At 45.3% G+C, this 15,222-nt stretch overlaps 1 protein-coding gene across 5 annotated transcripts; it reads left to right on the forward strand.

Annotated features, from left to right (window-relative positions):
* The first annotated feature begins 3,053 nt into the window (after positions 1 to 3,053).
* LOC124966683 (zinc finger protein 548-like) lies at positions 3,054 to 14,506 on the forward strand. Of its 5 annotated transcripts, XM_047528237.1 has the most exons (5): positions 3,054 to 3,314; positions 6,123 to 6,158; positions 7,537 to 7,674; positions 8,138 to 8,264; positions 9,609 to 14,506. In XM_047528237.1, the coding sequence occupies exons 4-5, from the start codon at positions 8,231 to 8,233 to the stop codon at positions 11,063 to 11,065; spliced, it is 1,491 nt and encodes a 496-aa protein (XP_047384193.1). In that variant the 5' UTR covers positions 3,054 to 3,314; positions 6,123 to 6,158; positions 7,537 to 7,674; positions 8,138 to 8,230; the 3' UTR covers positions 11,066 to 14,506. The 5 variants fall into 5 exon arrangements, with proteins under 5 accessions (XP_047384193.1, XP_047384190.1, XP_047384191.1 ...); XM_047528234.1 differs by lacking the exon at positions 7,537 to 7,674; XM_047528232.1 differs by lacking the exons at positions 3,054 to 3,314; positions 7,537 to 7,674 and adding an exon at positions 3,333 to 3,598.
* Positions 14,507 to 15,222: the final 716 nt, after the last annotated feature.

Below are 15,222 nucleotides of genomic sequence, written 5' to 3' on the forward strand. Positions count from 1 at the left end.
ATTAATTCAAAAAGGGGAATTTTAAAAGGTAATGGAATGCTTAAGGAAATGTACTTTTTACAATGTCACCTGTAACAAAGTTGTTAGTTGGTATTCTATTCACTTACCTGAGCGAAATCATAGAAATAAAATGGAAGGATCACAGATATGGTCAACACTTAAATGTTTTAATATATTTGGGGGGCATTGTTGAATTTGCTGAAATCTTCAGCAGAAAATACAAAGTCCTATATTCTGCCTGTCCATTATTGCCCTAACCCACAATTTTTCTTTTTTTAGTACCTGGTGTTAGTGTTTCAAGTTGGCATCTTTCAAATTGAAAGATCTGAAAGATCACTAATCAGAATATACAACATACAAAGTTTCTATTACTTACAGATAGATAATAAAATAGAGGGGAACCTTCAGCAATCACACATATGGAGTCAGGGAGCCCAGGAAAGGAGTTGGTGTGTGTACAAAGAGAGGGAGACAAGAGAATAAAGTAATGGGGACTATGATTTTTGTGTAAAGTACAAGGAATAATTAGGTGAGGGATATCCTCATTGGACAGGAAGGGAATATGCACGTTGGGATTTTGGAGTTTCTCCACTTGCACTGGTAGGTGGGGTCTGCATAAGCTGCACACTTCTGCAGCTGAGAAAGCCTGTTGTCATGTTACAGCTAATCAAGGCAGGGAATGCCTGCCAGCATCCGTTCTGAGGGTCACATCTGGCAAAGCCCAATTCTTCACTGCCATTGAGTGGGGTGTTGTAGTTCTTAATGGCAGGCTGTGATCTTCTGTGTTGCAGTAGACTCCAGAAACTCGCTGCCAATTTCTTCTTTCTAGGTTCTTGCAAATTTGAAGAATGAAATCCACAGATAAGGAAGAATAAATGTAAAATAATAGGATTTATCCATGTGAGAAGAAAAGAGAAAGAATTCTTGCAGAATGAGAGAGGACCCGATAGGGGTTGCCACATATGCTGGTCTAGAGGTTTATTAACTTGGGTCAATGGCTATTGGTCCTAATTTATACTAGTCAGGGTTTGAAAAAGGACTTGTTAGTCCTCCAATCTCCATTCAGCTATACCCAACTCCATTATCCTGCTGCTCATCAGGAAGTCAGAGTTTGAGGTTGGTGGTACATGCTGTGTGGAGCAGGTGTACGCACTGGCCCCAGGCTGGCCCACAGTGGTGTGACAGGCTGGTGCACCCCAGCTTGTTTGGGCCTTGGCTCACATGCCTCAGGCCTGTGCCAGCATGGCAGGCCTCACAGGAAGGCACAGCCCATGCTTGCCACCTGCCCTCCACCTGACCCTAGCCAGTGCTAGACTGCTTTACCATTTCTTCTCCAACAATGGCTGTGGCAGCTCTGTGACCAGGAAGCCAGGTCAGTTGGGGGGTTGTAATATAAGTTTTGTGCACACAAAAAAGCAACATGCAAGAAAGAGTAAAAAATGCTAGTTTTGCCCTGTGATTAATGGTTATCAAGTAGACAAACGCTGAATCTAAGAAAACACAAAACAGCTCTAAATACAGAGCAGTGGAAACCCTATTCCGTGTGTCCCATCTACTATTGTGCCTGAGACATTATATGCTACATTTGATAAAGCAGTAAGTACTCATCACTGCGCTGTTTCCCTATTAAATTTTTTTTACCCTTGTGACAAGTCTACTACTTCCACCAGGCAGTTAAACAAAGTTCTCAAGAATGAAAAAAGAGCCAGGCATGGTGGTGCATGCCTATAATCCCAGTGACCTTGGAGGCTGAAGCATTGCAAGTTCAAGGCCAGCCTCAGCAACCTAGCAAGACCCTGATTCAAAAGAACTGGGGATATAGCTAGGTGGTAAAGTGGCCCTGAGTCCAATTCCCAGTATGGGGGTGGGGAGAAGGAAGAGGAGGACAAGAAAAGAACAAGAATCACATTAAAACATGAGTGTGGCAAATGGTTCAGTGCAGTAACAGGCTCAGCTTAATTCACTGACTTCTTGGACTTAGTTCTCTCTCAAACTTTACTGAGCTGGTCTTTTTTTTTCACATGCCCTAGGTATGATTCTCTAGAACTGGTTTTCAATAACTACACAATCATAAAAAATGGCTCTGGATAACTTCCATTTCACAAGTGATTTCCAGATTTCAACTCTGTGCAGCTAGTGTTGCAATCACAAATGAAATAATAAATCACTTTTCAGCGAGATGAAATCATGGAATCTCACACCTTTTCTTGGGGATAAAATTCATGCTTTGCACATACACTTCTACAAAAACGGCACACATTGTTTTGGCAGGAAATAGCATGTGATCAGTTGCTCTCACTTTCATTTTGAGATTATTAAAGTAACTGGAAAATATTTTAGATATGAAATAATTAAGCATTATTTGAATAAAATTGTTGTTCTCTATGTAGGAAAACAATTACTGATTGAACAGCCAGGTAAGATGTTTTCTCTTGGAATCAAACGCACTTTCACCCTTTCAATTCACATCAGTACATCCTATCATCCCTCCTCCACATTCCCGCCGGGAGTCTGTCTTTCTTCTCCTGGACCAAACATTGAAGATCATTGTTACTGTTATTGCTTTTATATTGGTGTTGAGGACTGAACCCACAGGCCCACACTTGCTAAGTACATGCATCACAACTGAGCTATATATGCACTCTTTCCCCTTGAGGACTATGAAATAACTCCAAAACTTCTCTCTATATGTATTTGAAAAGCAACAAGGCCGACAAAAACTTTAGGGGACGTGGAGCCCTTTATGGCATAGTGTATCCCTTTAGATAAGTAGTCATTTAATATCTTGTGCTTCACAGAATCTGAAATAATGGGTGTCTCCAAGAGAAGTGGCTATGCCGCCTTTAAAAGAAAGCTTCCTATTTCTGGAGCACTAAAATTCCATTCGCCAGCGTCCCACCGGCCGCCGGGCCTTTACAAACAAGGAGTGACCAAACCAGAGAAGTCGGGCAGCTCTGTGAAAACTCCATCACCCACAAGTCCTCTGGGCGGCCGCCAATCAAAGCTTAGGCAGGGTCGCTGATGTGCGCGCGCACCTCCGGGCGGGACTTCCGGGCGGGACTTCCGGCGTCCTCCCGCGGCAGCCATTTGGCTGCTCCGTGGCTTCTCCCTCCGCTCGGGCCTATGGAGTACTTCGTTGTCACCTCGGGGACAGCGGGAAAGCGCTAGAAGCGGTCTGGTGCCCCGCACCCGGCGTCGGGGACGAGGCGGGGCTGATCCCGGCTGGCGACGGCGCTGTCTTGTGCTACCCTAGGCCCGCGTCGCGCCCGCTCCCGGCTCGGTGGGCGGAGGCCGCGCCCATGAGCCCGACTCAGGTGGGTGGCCGGCCGGCCGGACCGCCTCCGAGGCCGCAGCCGGGAGGGAGGGAGGTGCTGCGCCCTCGGCGGCGCGCCGGCGCCCAGAGCCGGCGCCTCTGTGCGGCCTGGCTTCGGCCCCCGGCCCAGCCGGCGTCCGTGCCCGCGGGGCAGGGCGAGGTGGAGGCGCCGGGGGGCGCCCGAGGCGGAACCAGGGGAGGGAGTCCGGGCGGGGCTTACGGAGAAGCAAGATGGGCCGTTGGGCCGAGGCCGCGAGGTCACTGAAGCGGGCCAGGAGTGTCGGGGTAGGTGCCGGACGGGAGTGGAGGCAGCGGGGGACAGGGTGGGGACACTTCGGACAGATCCGAAGGAGAGTGGAGGCAGCGTGGGGACAGGGTGGTGACACTTCGGACAGATCTGAAGGAGAGTGGAGGCAGCGGGGGACAGCGTGGTGACACTTCGGACAGATCCGAAGGAGAGTGGAGGCAGCGGGGGACAGGGTGGTGACACTTCAGACAGATCCGAAGGAGAGTGGAGGCAGCGTGGGGACAGGGTGGTGACACTTCGGACAGATCCCAAGGAGAGTGGAGGCAGCGGGGGACAGGGTGGTGACACTTCGGACAGATCCGAAGGAGAGTGGAGGCAGCGTGGGGACAGGGTGGTGACACTTCGGACAGATCCGAAGGAGAGTGGAGGCAGCGTGGGGACAGGGTGGTGACACTTCGGACAGATCCGAAGGAGAGTGGAGGCAGCGTGGGGACAGGGTGGTGACACTTCGGACCGATCCGAAGGAGAGTGGAGGCAGCGTGGGGACAGGGTGGTGACACTTCGGACATATCCGAAGGAGAGTGGAGGCAGCGGGGGACAGGGTGGTGACACTTCGGACAGATCCGAAGGAGAGTGGAGGCAGCGTGGGGACAGGGTGGTGACACTTCGGACAGATCCGAAGGAGAGTGGAGGCAGCGGGGGACAGGGTGGGGACACTTCAGACAGATCCGAAGGAGAGTGGAGGCAGCGTGGGGACAGGGTGGGGACACTTCAGACAGATCCGAAGGAGCCTGGAGGGTTTCCTGCCGCATCAGATACCCGTGAGGATAGGCGGTGAGCACTGTCCCAGGAGTGTCCCAACGCCTGAAGTAATGGTGCTGGGGCGTCAGCAGGTGGCCGGGCTTCAGGGAGGAGACGGTGGGCTGCTGGCCTTCGTTCTTCCCACGTGTCTCCTGATGGCGTCAGCACCCAGGTGGTGGGCCCAAAGGCCCGGAGTGAGGAGGAGGGCGGGGCGGGGACCAGGGTGACCAGAGTGACCAGAGAGCCCAGTTGGGTAGGGAAGTCTTAAGGTTTTAAGACTGTGGGGCTCTGTGGGGATGACTGGGACACGAAGCAGACCGCGTCCCTGATCCTTCAGAAAGAGTGAACCTGGCTTAGGAGGAATTCTGGACGATGTTTGGGAAAAAGGGAGATCTGGCGGGGCATGTGGTGCACTCCTATGATCCCAGCAACCAGCGGGGCTGGGGCAGGAGGAATCAATTTTGAGGTCAGCCTTGGCAACTTGGTGAGACCCTGTCTCAAAATATAAAATAAAGAGGAGCTGGAACAGACAGTATTACCCTATGTATTACATGTATGATTACATGAATGGTGTCAGTCTACATTGTGTACAACTTTAGAAATGAAACGTTGTACCCCTTTTGTGTACAATGAATCAAAATGCAGTCTGTAAAAATTTTTTAAAAATTAAATTAAAAAAATTTTTAATAAAAGAGGGGCTGGGGATGTAGCTCGGTGGTTAAGTACCCCGGGTTGGGTTCAATTCCTAGTACTGGAGGGTTAAAAAAAAAAAAAAAAAAAAGCCTAAGTAGGGTCTGTTGGCTTGTTCAGATTCTCCACCTGCAGGCTTGGCTGACCTTTAAGGTCACTGTAGAGCAACAGAAAACTGGTCTAGGCTGGTATAACAGACCCCGAGCATGGCGCTACTGCTTTCCCTCTTCCACATTTTAAGGCAAGAGGGATCATTTGCTGTTGAACTCAATAGACCCCAACAAATTCCCTTCCCTGTTATGTAGCAGTCCTGGTTACAGAAAGGACAAGTACCTTGACCAGCCTGTTCAGCCTCTCCCTACAGCTCATTAACCTAAGACTGTACAAAATACTTTTTGATTTAAATACTAATTAACCAGTATCCTTCTAAATTTGTACATGTAGATAGGCAATTAGAAATAAAATCATTTAACTGGGCACCAAACAGCATGCCTGTAATACCAGTGGCTTGGGAGGCTAAGGCAGGAGAACCACAAGTTCAAAGCCAGCCTAAGCAACTTAAGACCATGTCTCAAAAAAAAAAAAGTGAAGTTATTCAGTAAGTTCAGTTTCTGAAAACAGTTCATGATTAGTTTGACATTCATTTATCTCTAAATATTTGCTTATTCTGGAAATTTTTATACCAAATTCTCTATCAAAAAAAAAGTTGAAAGTTTACGCCCAATTTCAAAGTCCTACTACTTCAATTGTACTGAAAACTTATAAAACCATTAATCCTATGGATAGCAAAATCATATATGTAGTATGTGCTTCAAATGTTTGATACCTATTTGAGCCCTGTGAGTAGGGAGCTTCTTATATTCTAGTTAGAGATGAAGAAGCCTCAGGAGGTTTAGTTCCTTCCCAGAGTCACAGATCTGCTAAGTTTCTCTGAGCACTGAGGTCTGAGAAAATGAGTTAATAAAATCAGCTTGAGGTCAGTTTGCTCCAAGGCCAGGCAGAGAGACAGTGGTCTAACTCAGCCTGTAGGATTCTACTATGTCATTTCTCTTGACTTCCCTCTTCCCTCAGGGTCCCCTGGCAATGGCAGAAACGAACCATGCACAGGTGAGTATAGAGGGTTTCCTGAGACTATATTCCTGCCCTTCTCCCCTCTTTACATGTATGAAGATTTTGTGGTTCCACTAGGCCCAATGTCCTATATCTGGTCCTGGAGTAGTTCCTGTTTTTCACGGTTGATGGGGTAAGGTGTAAGGCACAAGAAGGAGGATATAAGGGCTTGGAGGTGAGACAGCTGGTATTTTCAGGGAACTTCACATCTCTGTTGTGTGTGGCAGGAGTGGGGTGCGGTGAGAGGATGTCGAAAGGCACAGACACCAGGCCTGGAATGACAGCCTAGGGTCATGGTCCGCTCATCTGAGGTGGGCGAGATCTAGGAAGATTTGAAGCAGAAGAGGGCAGTGTTATGACTCAGACTTAAGGGCTCCCTCTGGCTTCAGTGTGTGTTTTATCCTGGAGCTGCCCATAGTTCACAATGCAGAAAGTGGTATGTTGTGGTGACTACTGGTGGAGTTCATGTTGGAGACATCCACAGCATGGTGTCTGGTGTGTGCTGGGCATGAAGCTGTGGGTCAGAATTAGGAGGGGACATTTGTAGGTTCTTGTGGTAATGCTATTTAGGGACAAGGAATGAAGTCAGGGGGACAGAACTGCAACTCAGTGGGGCGCTCAGATGGCAGTGGTGGGAGTTACAAAGCACAGAGAGTGAGAGGATGTGTGTGAGATAGTGGGGTGGAGGAATGAAAGACTGAGGAGAGAACATGATATGGGGAAGGGGATCAGTTAACCTTGCTAAGCCTTGATTGGGGTGTGGTGAGGGTGGGGTTGAAGGTTTGAAGGTCAGTGCAGCTGGGTTTTGAGTGAAGGTTTGGTGGAGAGCAGATAGTTATGACTGCTTATGGGACAAGAAATGCAGTGCAGAAGCTGGAGATGGCCAGCAGTGTGTGAGGTTCCTGCCTGGGCTCGGGTGGCTGAGTGAGGTTGAAAGGGCTAGGTGGGGAGACCTTCACAGGGCTCGGATCTACCCCTGGTGCTGAGTCTGGTGTTCTGTACAAGGACTGGGACTGAACTGACCTTGGATGTATTTGCTATGTGCCACCTTGTTTCTATGTGCAGAGTAATGGAAATACCTGTGGTGTGGGCTGGGAGGGGTCTGTGAAACTGTACTAGTGGAGGAGCCAAAGCTGTGATCAAATGCAGTTCAAAGAGCGGTGTGTAGGTTGGAGCGATGTGTAAGTCTAGGTCGTGGGACTGGGCACATGAGGGAGAAAGGCAAGTCTGAGTTTGGATGTCTGGGAAGCAAGATCTGGGGGACCCAGGGAAACTGGCTGTCTTGCGGGGATAGAGTTCTGTACACCAGACCCACAGCCTAGATGGTGCTTATTTACTCCTTCCCCCACCTGTTTTTTCTGTGTGTTAATCACAGGTGTCTCTTCCACTTTGGGAAGTGTGGAGGAGATTGAGCAGTGAGTGATTGTAGGGAAGACCTGGAAACCTGGACAGAAGTGTAGCAGTGATTGTACCCATGGGGCTTTACTTTATGGATATGAATGAGTGATGAGAGGTATATGCAATGACATTCAAAGAAGGAATTTTTTCTTACATTTTCCCAAGAAGGGCACATACTACATGTTGCAGGACCATGTAGAAAAGAACTGATTGGGTCAGAAGGCATAGGTCAGAATGAAAGGGGAAGTTTAGGCTATAGCCTTTATTGGGGTTCCCAAGGGAAAGACAAGCAGGGCAGGATGACCAGCTTAAATTTGGCTGTGTAAATAATTCCAACATTCCTGGGGCACAAGGGTTTGGCCCTGGTTTGACTTAGGATAAGGATACTACAGGCTTAATCTCTGAGAGTTAGATGAGGAGGTCACTCAGAATATGAACTTAGCATGGCATGGGAGATGTAAACAAACGTATTAGTTTAGCCCTGTAATTAATGGGTGCCACTTAGATCAATGTAAAGTCTAAGACAACACAGTTTGAAAAGAAGGCACTCATCTACTGAACTTTCGCCACTGTGGCAGGGTCGTGTGGTCTTTGAGGATGTGGCCATATATTTCTCCCAGGAGGAGTGGAGGCACCTTGATGAGGCTCAGAGATTCCTGTACTGTGAGGTGATGCTGGAGAATTTGACACTTTTGTCCTCACTAGGTAAGGCTCTCACATCTACACAGTATCTTTGGTTGGGCTCTTTCCCTGTTACCCAAGGGCACCTCTGTTTTCCTGTAGCATGATCATGAGTGCTGCTTCCTTCCCTGATTTCCACACAGATATGTTGTAGGAGCCAGGCCTGAGCTCTGCCCATTGAAGAGTTTCTACCCATGCAGCCCCATCCCATAGTGTTCTGAGGGCTTGCAAGAAAAGACTCAAGACAGAAATGTCAAGTTTGTCTAAGAGATTCCACTGACCTTGTCTATTCTTGGCCAGGTTATGCATGGTACCTTCTGTGCCATACATTTGGACAGAATGACCTGACCAAGAACAGGAGTTTCTGGCACCGTAATGACCACTAATGTGGGGGCCATTGAGTTGATTCTGCAGGACTTTTCTCTGACATTATTCTGGTTATGGAATGTGGTATGTCATGGGGTGGATCTCTGGGTCCAGTTTTCCTCTTCCCCCTGGGACCAACCTTTTTCAAGTCCCATGCACTTTGTCACATTGAGTGATAGGGAGAGTCCTGGTACTGAGAGAGTGGATATTACTTCAGCAATTGTGATAGAGACTTAAAGGGGTTTGGCCCTGTTGACTGGGAGTTCCCAAGGGTGATGTCAGAGCTGGGTTCAGATCACACTGGGAACCTTCCCTGTGCTCACCATTGTTTGATGCCAGGGCCAGAAGCCACAATTTATACCTTTTCTGCCTCATTGTCATATCTACTCTGATTTCCTACCCCTGTCTACCACTGTCCCACACATCCCCTCCCCACCTTTGGTGGCTTCCACCTCTCACCCATTCCCCTCAATGTTCCCTTTGCAGGGCCCTGCAACATTTGAGCTTTACTTAGGTATTGTGAATTCTACATGCATCTCTCAATAGTCTTTGAACACCTGATGCTATTACCATTAGATATCCCCAGGTCCAGATATAGCCTCTACACACTGTTCACCAGTCACCAACAGCCATACCTCCTACACACTGTTCACCAGTCACCAACAGCCATACCTCCTACACACTGTTCACCAGTCACCAACAGCCATACCTTGTATACACTGTTCACCAGTCACCAACAGTTATGACCCATTGAAATCATTTGCAGAGGAAATCCTGCCTCTTTCCCCTATACCACAGCCCTCTTTTGTGTCCTTATCCATTGCCAGAGCTTTCCACTATGGGAGCTTGCTAGGCCCAGCTCTGCACTGCCGGCCTTCCTCTCACTGGCTTTGTATCCACCTCCTGTCAGCAATCCCAGGGACTTACTCATGGATGTCTGACACACCTTTGTGATGGGACTCCCCCTCTCACTTGCATCTCATCATCTTTCTGTTCTTACAGGTTGCTGGCATGGAGCTGAGGCTGAGGAGTCGCCTTCTGAGCAAGGTGTTTCTGTAGGAGCATCAGAGGTCAGGACTTCAAAGCCAGGTTCATTCACCCAGAATGCCCAGCCTAGTGAGACATGTGACCCACTCTTGAAAGACATTCAGCGCCTGGCTGAACAAAATAGAACACAAACTGAACAAAAGATACATATTTGTGGGACAGACCTTTACCAGCCCCAAAAGCAGATTGGAAAGAATCTTTCCAGGAGGGACAGTTGGAAACTTTCATTTTTGAAGAACCACAGAGTTCACATGGCAGAGAAGGCCCTCACATGCAGGAAAGATTGGAAGGAATTGCCAGACACCTCAGGCCTTCTCCGGCACCAAGTCTCTCACTGTGGGTGGAAGCCAGACCAGGAAACTGAGGGCAAGGAAGCCCTTCAAACTGGACATAATGATTTCATATGCAGTGAATGTGGGAAAGCCTTCAGATGCAAACATTCAATGGTTGAGCACCACAAAAGCCACACAGGAGAAAGGCCTTATGAGTGCAGTAAATGTGGGAAATTCTTTAGATATAATGCCAACTTTGTGAAACATCAAAGGATTCACAGTGGAGACCGGACTTATGAATGTAGAGAGTGTGGAAAATCCTTTATGTACAACTATAGACTCATGAGACATAAGAGAGTTCACACTGGAGAAAGGCCTTATGAGTGTGAAATTTGTGGGAAATTCTTTAGGTACAGTTCCACATTCTTTAGACACCAAAGAGTTCACACTGGAGAAAGGCCTTATGAATGCAGTGAATGTGGGAAATTTTTTATGGACAGCTCCACACTCATTAAACATCAGAGAGTTCACACTGGAGAAAGGCCTTATAAGTGCAGTGAATGTGGGAAATTCTTTAGGTATAACTCCACACTCATTAGACATCAGAGACTTCATACTGGAGAAAGGCCTTATGAATGTAGCATATGTGGGGAATTCTTTAGGTACAACTCCAACCTCATTAAACATTGGAGAAGTCACACTGGAGAAAGGCCTTATAAGTGCAGTGAATGTGGGAAATCCTTTAGATACCACTGCAGACTCATTAGACATCAGAGAGTTCACACTGGAGAAAGGCCTTATGAGTGCAGTCAATGTGGAAAATTCTTTAGGTACAACTCCAACCTTATTAAACATTGGAGAAATCATACTGGAGAAAGACCTTATGAATGCAGTGAATGTGGGAAAGCCTTTAGCCACAAACATATACTTGTTGAACACCAGAAAATCCACACTGGAGAAAGACCTTATGAATGCAGTGAGTGCCGGAAGGCCTTCATTAGGAAATCCCATCTGGTTCATCACCAGAAAATCCACAGTGAAGAGAGGCTTGTCTGTCCCTTAGATGTGGGGAATTCTTTAAGTTCAGCCTCAGCTTCATTAAACATTAGAGATTTCACAATGAAGAAAATTTACCACTGACCATTTTAAATCGACAGTTTAATGTTATGTAAATTCATATTTCAAACCTTCAGAAACCTTTTTATCTTGCAGAAGTGATACCCTATTCTCCTTAAATAATTCCTCTTTCCTGGTGCCCCGACTAGTACTCTTCTACACTCTGCTGTATGGATTTGATACCTGTTAGCATCCAATATAAGTAGAGTTGTTCAACATTTGTCTTGTTGTGAAAGGCTTGTTTCACTTAGGATAATGTTCTTAAGGTTCACCTATTTGTAGCATGTGTCAGAAATCCTTCCCCCTGCCCTTTATTTTCAGTGAAATAATATTCCATTGTATGTATATACCACATTTCCTTATCTATTCATTGGTTAATGAACACTTGGGTTACTTCTACCTTTTGACTACTAATGAAAATGCCATTATGAACATAAACGTACAAGTAACTTTTTGAAACCCCACTTCCAGTTCTATTTGGGTATATGCTCACAAGGGGAAATGTTGGATCATGAAGTATTTTTAGGAACTGTTTTCCATACTACCTGCACCAATTACATTTTCACAACAGTACACAAGGTTTTCACTTTCTGTATTTTAGCAATACTTCAGTTTTCTCTTTCTGTTTTCTTTTTTGTTTGTTTGTTTTGTAAGAGAGAGTTTTCCTTAGTAGTTATCCTGTTTGGTGTGAGGTAGAACACTGCATTTTTCACTTTTGCTAATGATTAATGATGGGGAACATCTTTTCTTGTGCTTGTTCAAATTTGTATATCTGGAAAAATATCTTTTCAAGTCTTTCCTCCATTTTTTAATGGACCTATTTGAATTTTGTTATAGACCATAGAAATTTTAAAAACATTTGGGATTTTAACTCCCTACTAAATATTCTTTTCAAATATTTCTCCTATCCATAGGTTACCTTTTTGTTCTATTGATTGTGTCCTTTGATAGCATTTTGATTATTATATAGTCTAGTTAAAATTTTACCCATGCATTTGATGTTATAACCAAGAAATCACTGTCAAATCCAATGTCATGAAGCATTTTCCCTAAGGCCTTATGTTTATGTCTTTGATCTTCTTTTGAGAAAGGGTCTTGCTATGTTGTCCAGCCTGAACACTTGGGCACAAGTGATCTTCCATTGAACCTCCCAAGTAGCTGGAACTACAGGTGTATGTCACTGTGTGTATGGCTAAGGTTTACTTTTGTACAGAATATTAGGCAAAACTCCATGCTTTGTCATGTGGATATCTAGCTTTCTAACCACCATTTATTGAAAAGATTTTTCTTTCCCCCTATTAAATAGTCTTGGAACACTTTTCAAAATCATTTGACCATATATGCCAGGGTTTATTTATGAATCTGTTCAATTGGTCTATATATCTTTATGAGAGTACAGTTACACACTTTTAAATTTTATAAGTAAATATTATGTTGAATCCATTTAGAGGCCTGGGCTAGAGGTAGATCAGCTCCTCTGTTGGAGCAGCTAATTATATCTATACCCCCCAACTACTTACCTTATTGGGCTCTTACACTCTGGATCACTCTACACAGCCTAAATTATTCAAATTAGCCAATTCACAGGGATTCTGGGAAACAGCTGATTCAATCCAGTAGTCTGATAAAAGCTATCCCCTGCAACTTCAGGTTGCCGTGGCTGCCCTGGAGCAACTCCCTGTGGGGCCCTGCTTGAGTTCTTCTCTCCTTCTTAGCTGTAAGTAATAAATACTTTTGCCTTTAATATACATTAAAATAACATTATGCTATTTCTTGGCATGAACTTTGTTTCAAAAAATTATCCATACCAAGAAAGCTATTTAAATTGCAGTGGGCAGTGGGATGTAGCTCAGTTGTGCAACCTACCAGGCCCTGGGTTCAATCCTCAGCAACACACACAGATGCAGTAGATGTTGGAAAATTCTTTAGCCATTTTTCTGACCTCATTCAACACCAGGAAATTCACACTGGAGAAAGGCCTTAGGAGTACAGGCAGTGTGTTCTTTCCTTGTTCAACATAATTCATTAGAGCAAAGCTCTGGGAATTAGCTCTATAAGGAGATAGACAGCAATTGATCTGCTAATGTCCACACTAGGATTATTTGCTGTAGTGCCACATCTGTGGAAAACCTTGTGAACTGTGTGGCACTTTCGAGTTTGCCTGGCACCTATGTCAGAGTAATTTTATTGTAACAGAAGTCATCTTCCATCTAGCAATGTGCAGAGAAACACATGTGGTGTAAAAACGTTGTCATGTTAACATGCTCAATGCTCGGGTATGACATCATGCTGTGCCCTCATCTCACCTGGAGGATTCACCAGGTATTTGACACCTTTGGGGGTCTCATTCCTTCCTTCATGATTGGTTGGGGATGTCAGCTCTGGACAGAGGACGTGGGCTAGCACTGATGGGCAGCTTGCAGAAGTTTTCCTTCAGGGCATTATTAGTCATCCTCTGACTCCCAGGATGGATTTTTCCAAGTTCCAAGTCAACCATACCACGAACTCCTCCCCTTTCTCCAATTTTCATATTATTTAAGCTACCATATCTGTTTACTGTATGCTATGAGTTTAGACAGAATTGGTCTCTGCTAGAATAAAAGAATGAACAGTTTTTCTGGGCCCTCTGAGGGAAGAGCAGAGATAAAGACTTGCCAGATTTGGACTAATTTGCATGTTGTGTTAGGCCTCGTAGAGAAATTGGAAGGATTTCTGTACCAAATCTCATGCTTTGAATACAAGAATTATTTCAATTTTCCAAAAGGCAGGGTAGTTGCCTTTATAATTGGCATTTGGCAGCAATGTGAGTTGGATGTAAACAGGATTTCCCACGTTCCTCTATATTGCTGAGGGACAGCTGTCTTTCATGACCTGCCTAAGAGCTATGAGTTCAGAAATCATGTCGCTGACTGTAGACACTTAGAGTCAGGCAAGGAAATAGTAGTTGGATTTAAAGGAAGTGGACAAGAGGATAGTATGATGAATTAGCACCCCCAAAAGAGTACAAATGTCCCATGAACTGTGGAAGCATGGGATGAGGCAGTACACATTTCAAAGACCTAAAACCTGTGTATCTCCTGTAACCAGGGTTGTTGTCAGTAATAACTCCAAAGGTGTATGGGTTCTTTCAGCCTCCCTGGGCCATTATTTTCAGCCATCGTGGCATCAGCAGGGAATTTATGACAAAGAAGGGAGATGTTATAGTCCTAGGGTCTCTGTGACCAAAACTCATTCCTTGTGACTCAGGATTGACCTTCATTGCTCTTTTAACTGCCACTAAGAATCAACACACATAAGACATAGAATGAATGGAGTAAGTACAGCCTTTGCCATAGGACATTTGTACAGGAAAGACAGATCCCAATGTTACATGGAATCTGTAGACACCAAATCTGAGGTTTAATGACATTAAACTACATCTGTTAAAAGTAATATCAATTTTTGTATATGTATGTAGAGTGAAACCATTATCAAAATCTTAATAATGAAGTTAACTATTTCCCTGTTAGTTTTCTTTGGACTTTTTGTATTTTCTCTCTCCCAGCCCAACTTGCCAATCACAGGTTGCCACTAAATTTTCTTTTTCCCTTTTGGTACCAGACATTGAACCCAGGGATGCTTTACCACTGAGCCACAGCCACAGTCTTTTTTAATTTTTTAGTTTGAGACAGGGCCTTGCTGAATTGCTTAGGGCCTTGCTAAGTTGCTGAGGCTGGTTTTGAATTCTTGATCCTCCTGCCTCTGCCTTTGCCTCTCGACCTACTGGGATTACAGGCCTGTACCACTATGTTTGGCCACCAGTAATTTCATTTATGAGTTATAGTTTGGATTTTATAATGTATGTAAATGGGATCCTACAGTTACTTTTTTTTTTTTCTTTTTTGGTACTGGGGATTGAACTCGGGCAGTCAACCACTGAGCCACATCCCCAGCCCTGTTTTGTGTTTTATTTAGAGACAGGGTCTTACTGAGTTGCTTAGTGCCTCGCTTCTGCTGACTTTGAACTTGGGATCCTCCTGCATCAGGGCCCCTGAACCACTTGGGATTACAGGCCTGCTCCACCGCACTCAGCCTGCAGTTACTCTGTTTGTTTGAAATTCTTTTTAGTTGTTGATGGACCTTTATTTTATTTATTTTTATGTGGTGCTGAAAATTGAACCCAGTGCCTCAGACATGCTAGG

Source organism: Sciurus carolinensis, chromosome 16, assembly GCF_902686445.1.
Source record: "Sciurus carolinensis chromosome 16, mSciCar1.2, whole genome shotgun sequence".
In the NCBI taxonomy this organism is placed as follows: Eukaryota; Metazoa; Chordata; class Mammalia; order Rodentia; family Sciuridae; genus Sciurus; species Sciurus carolinensis.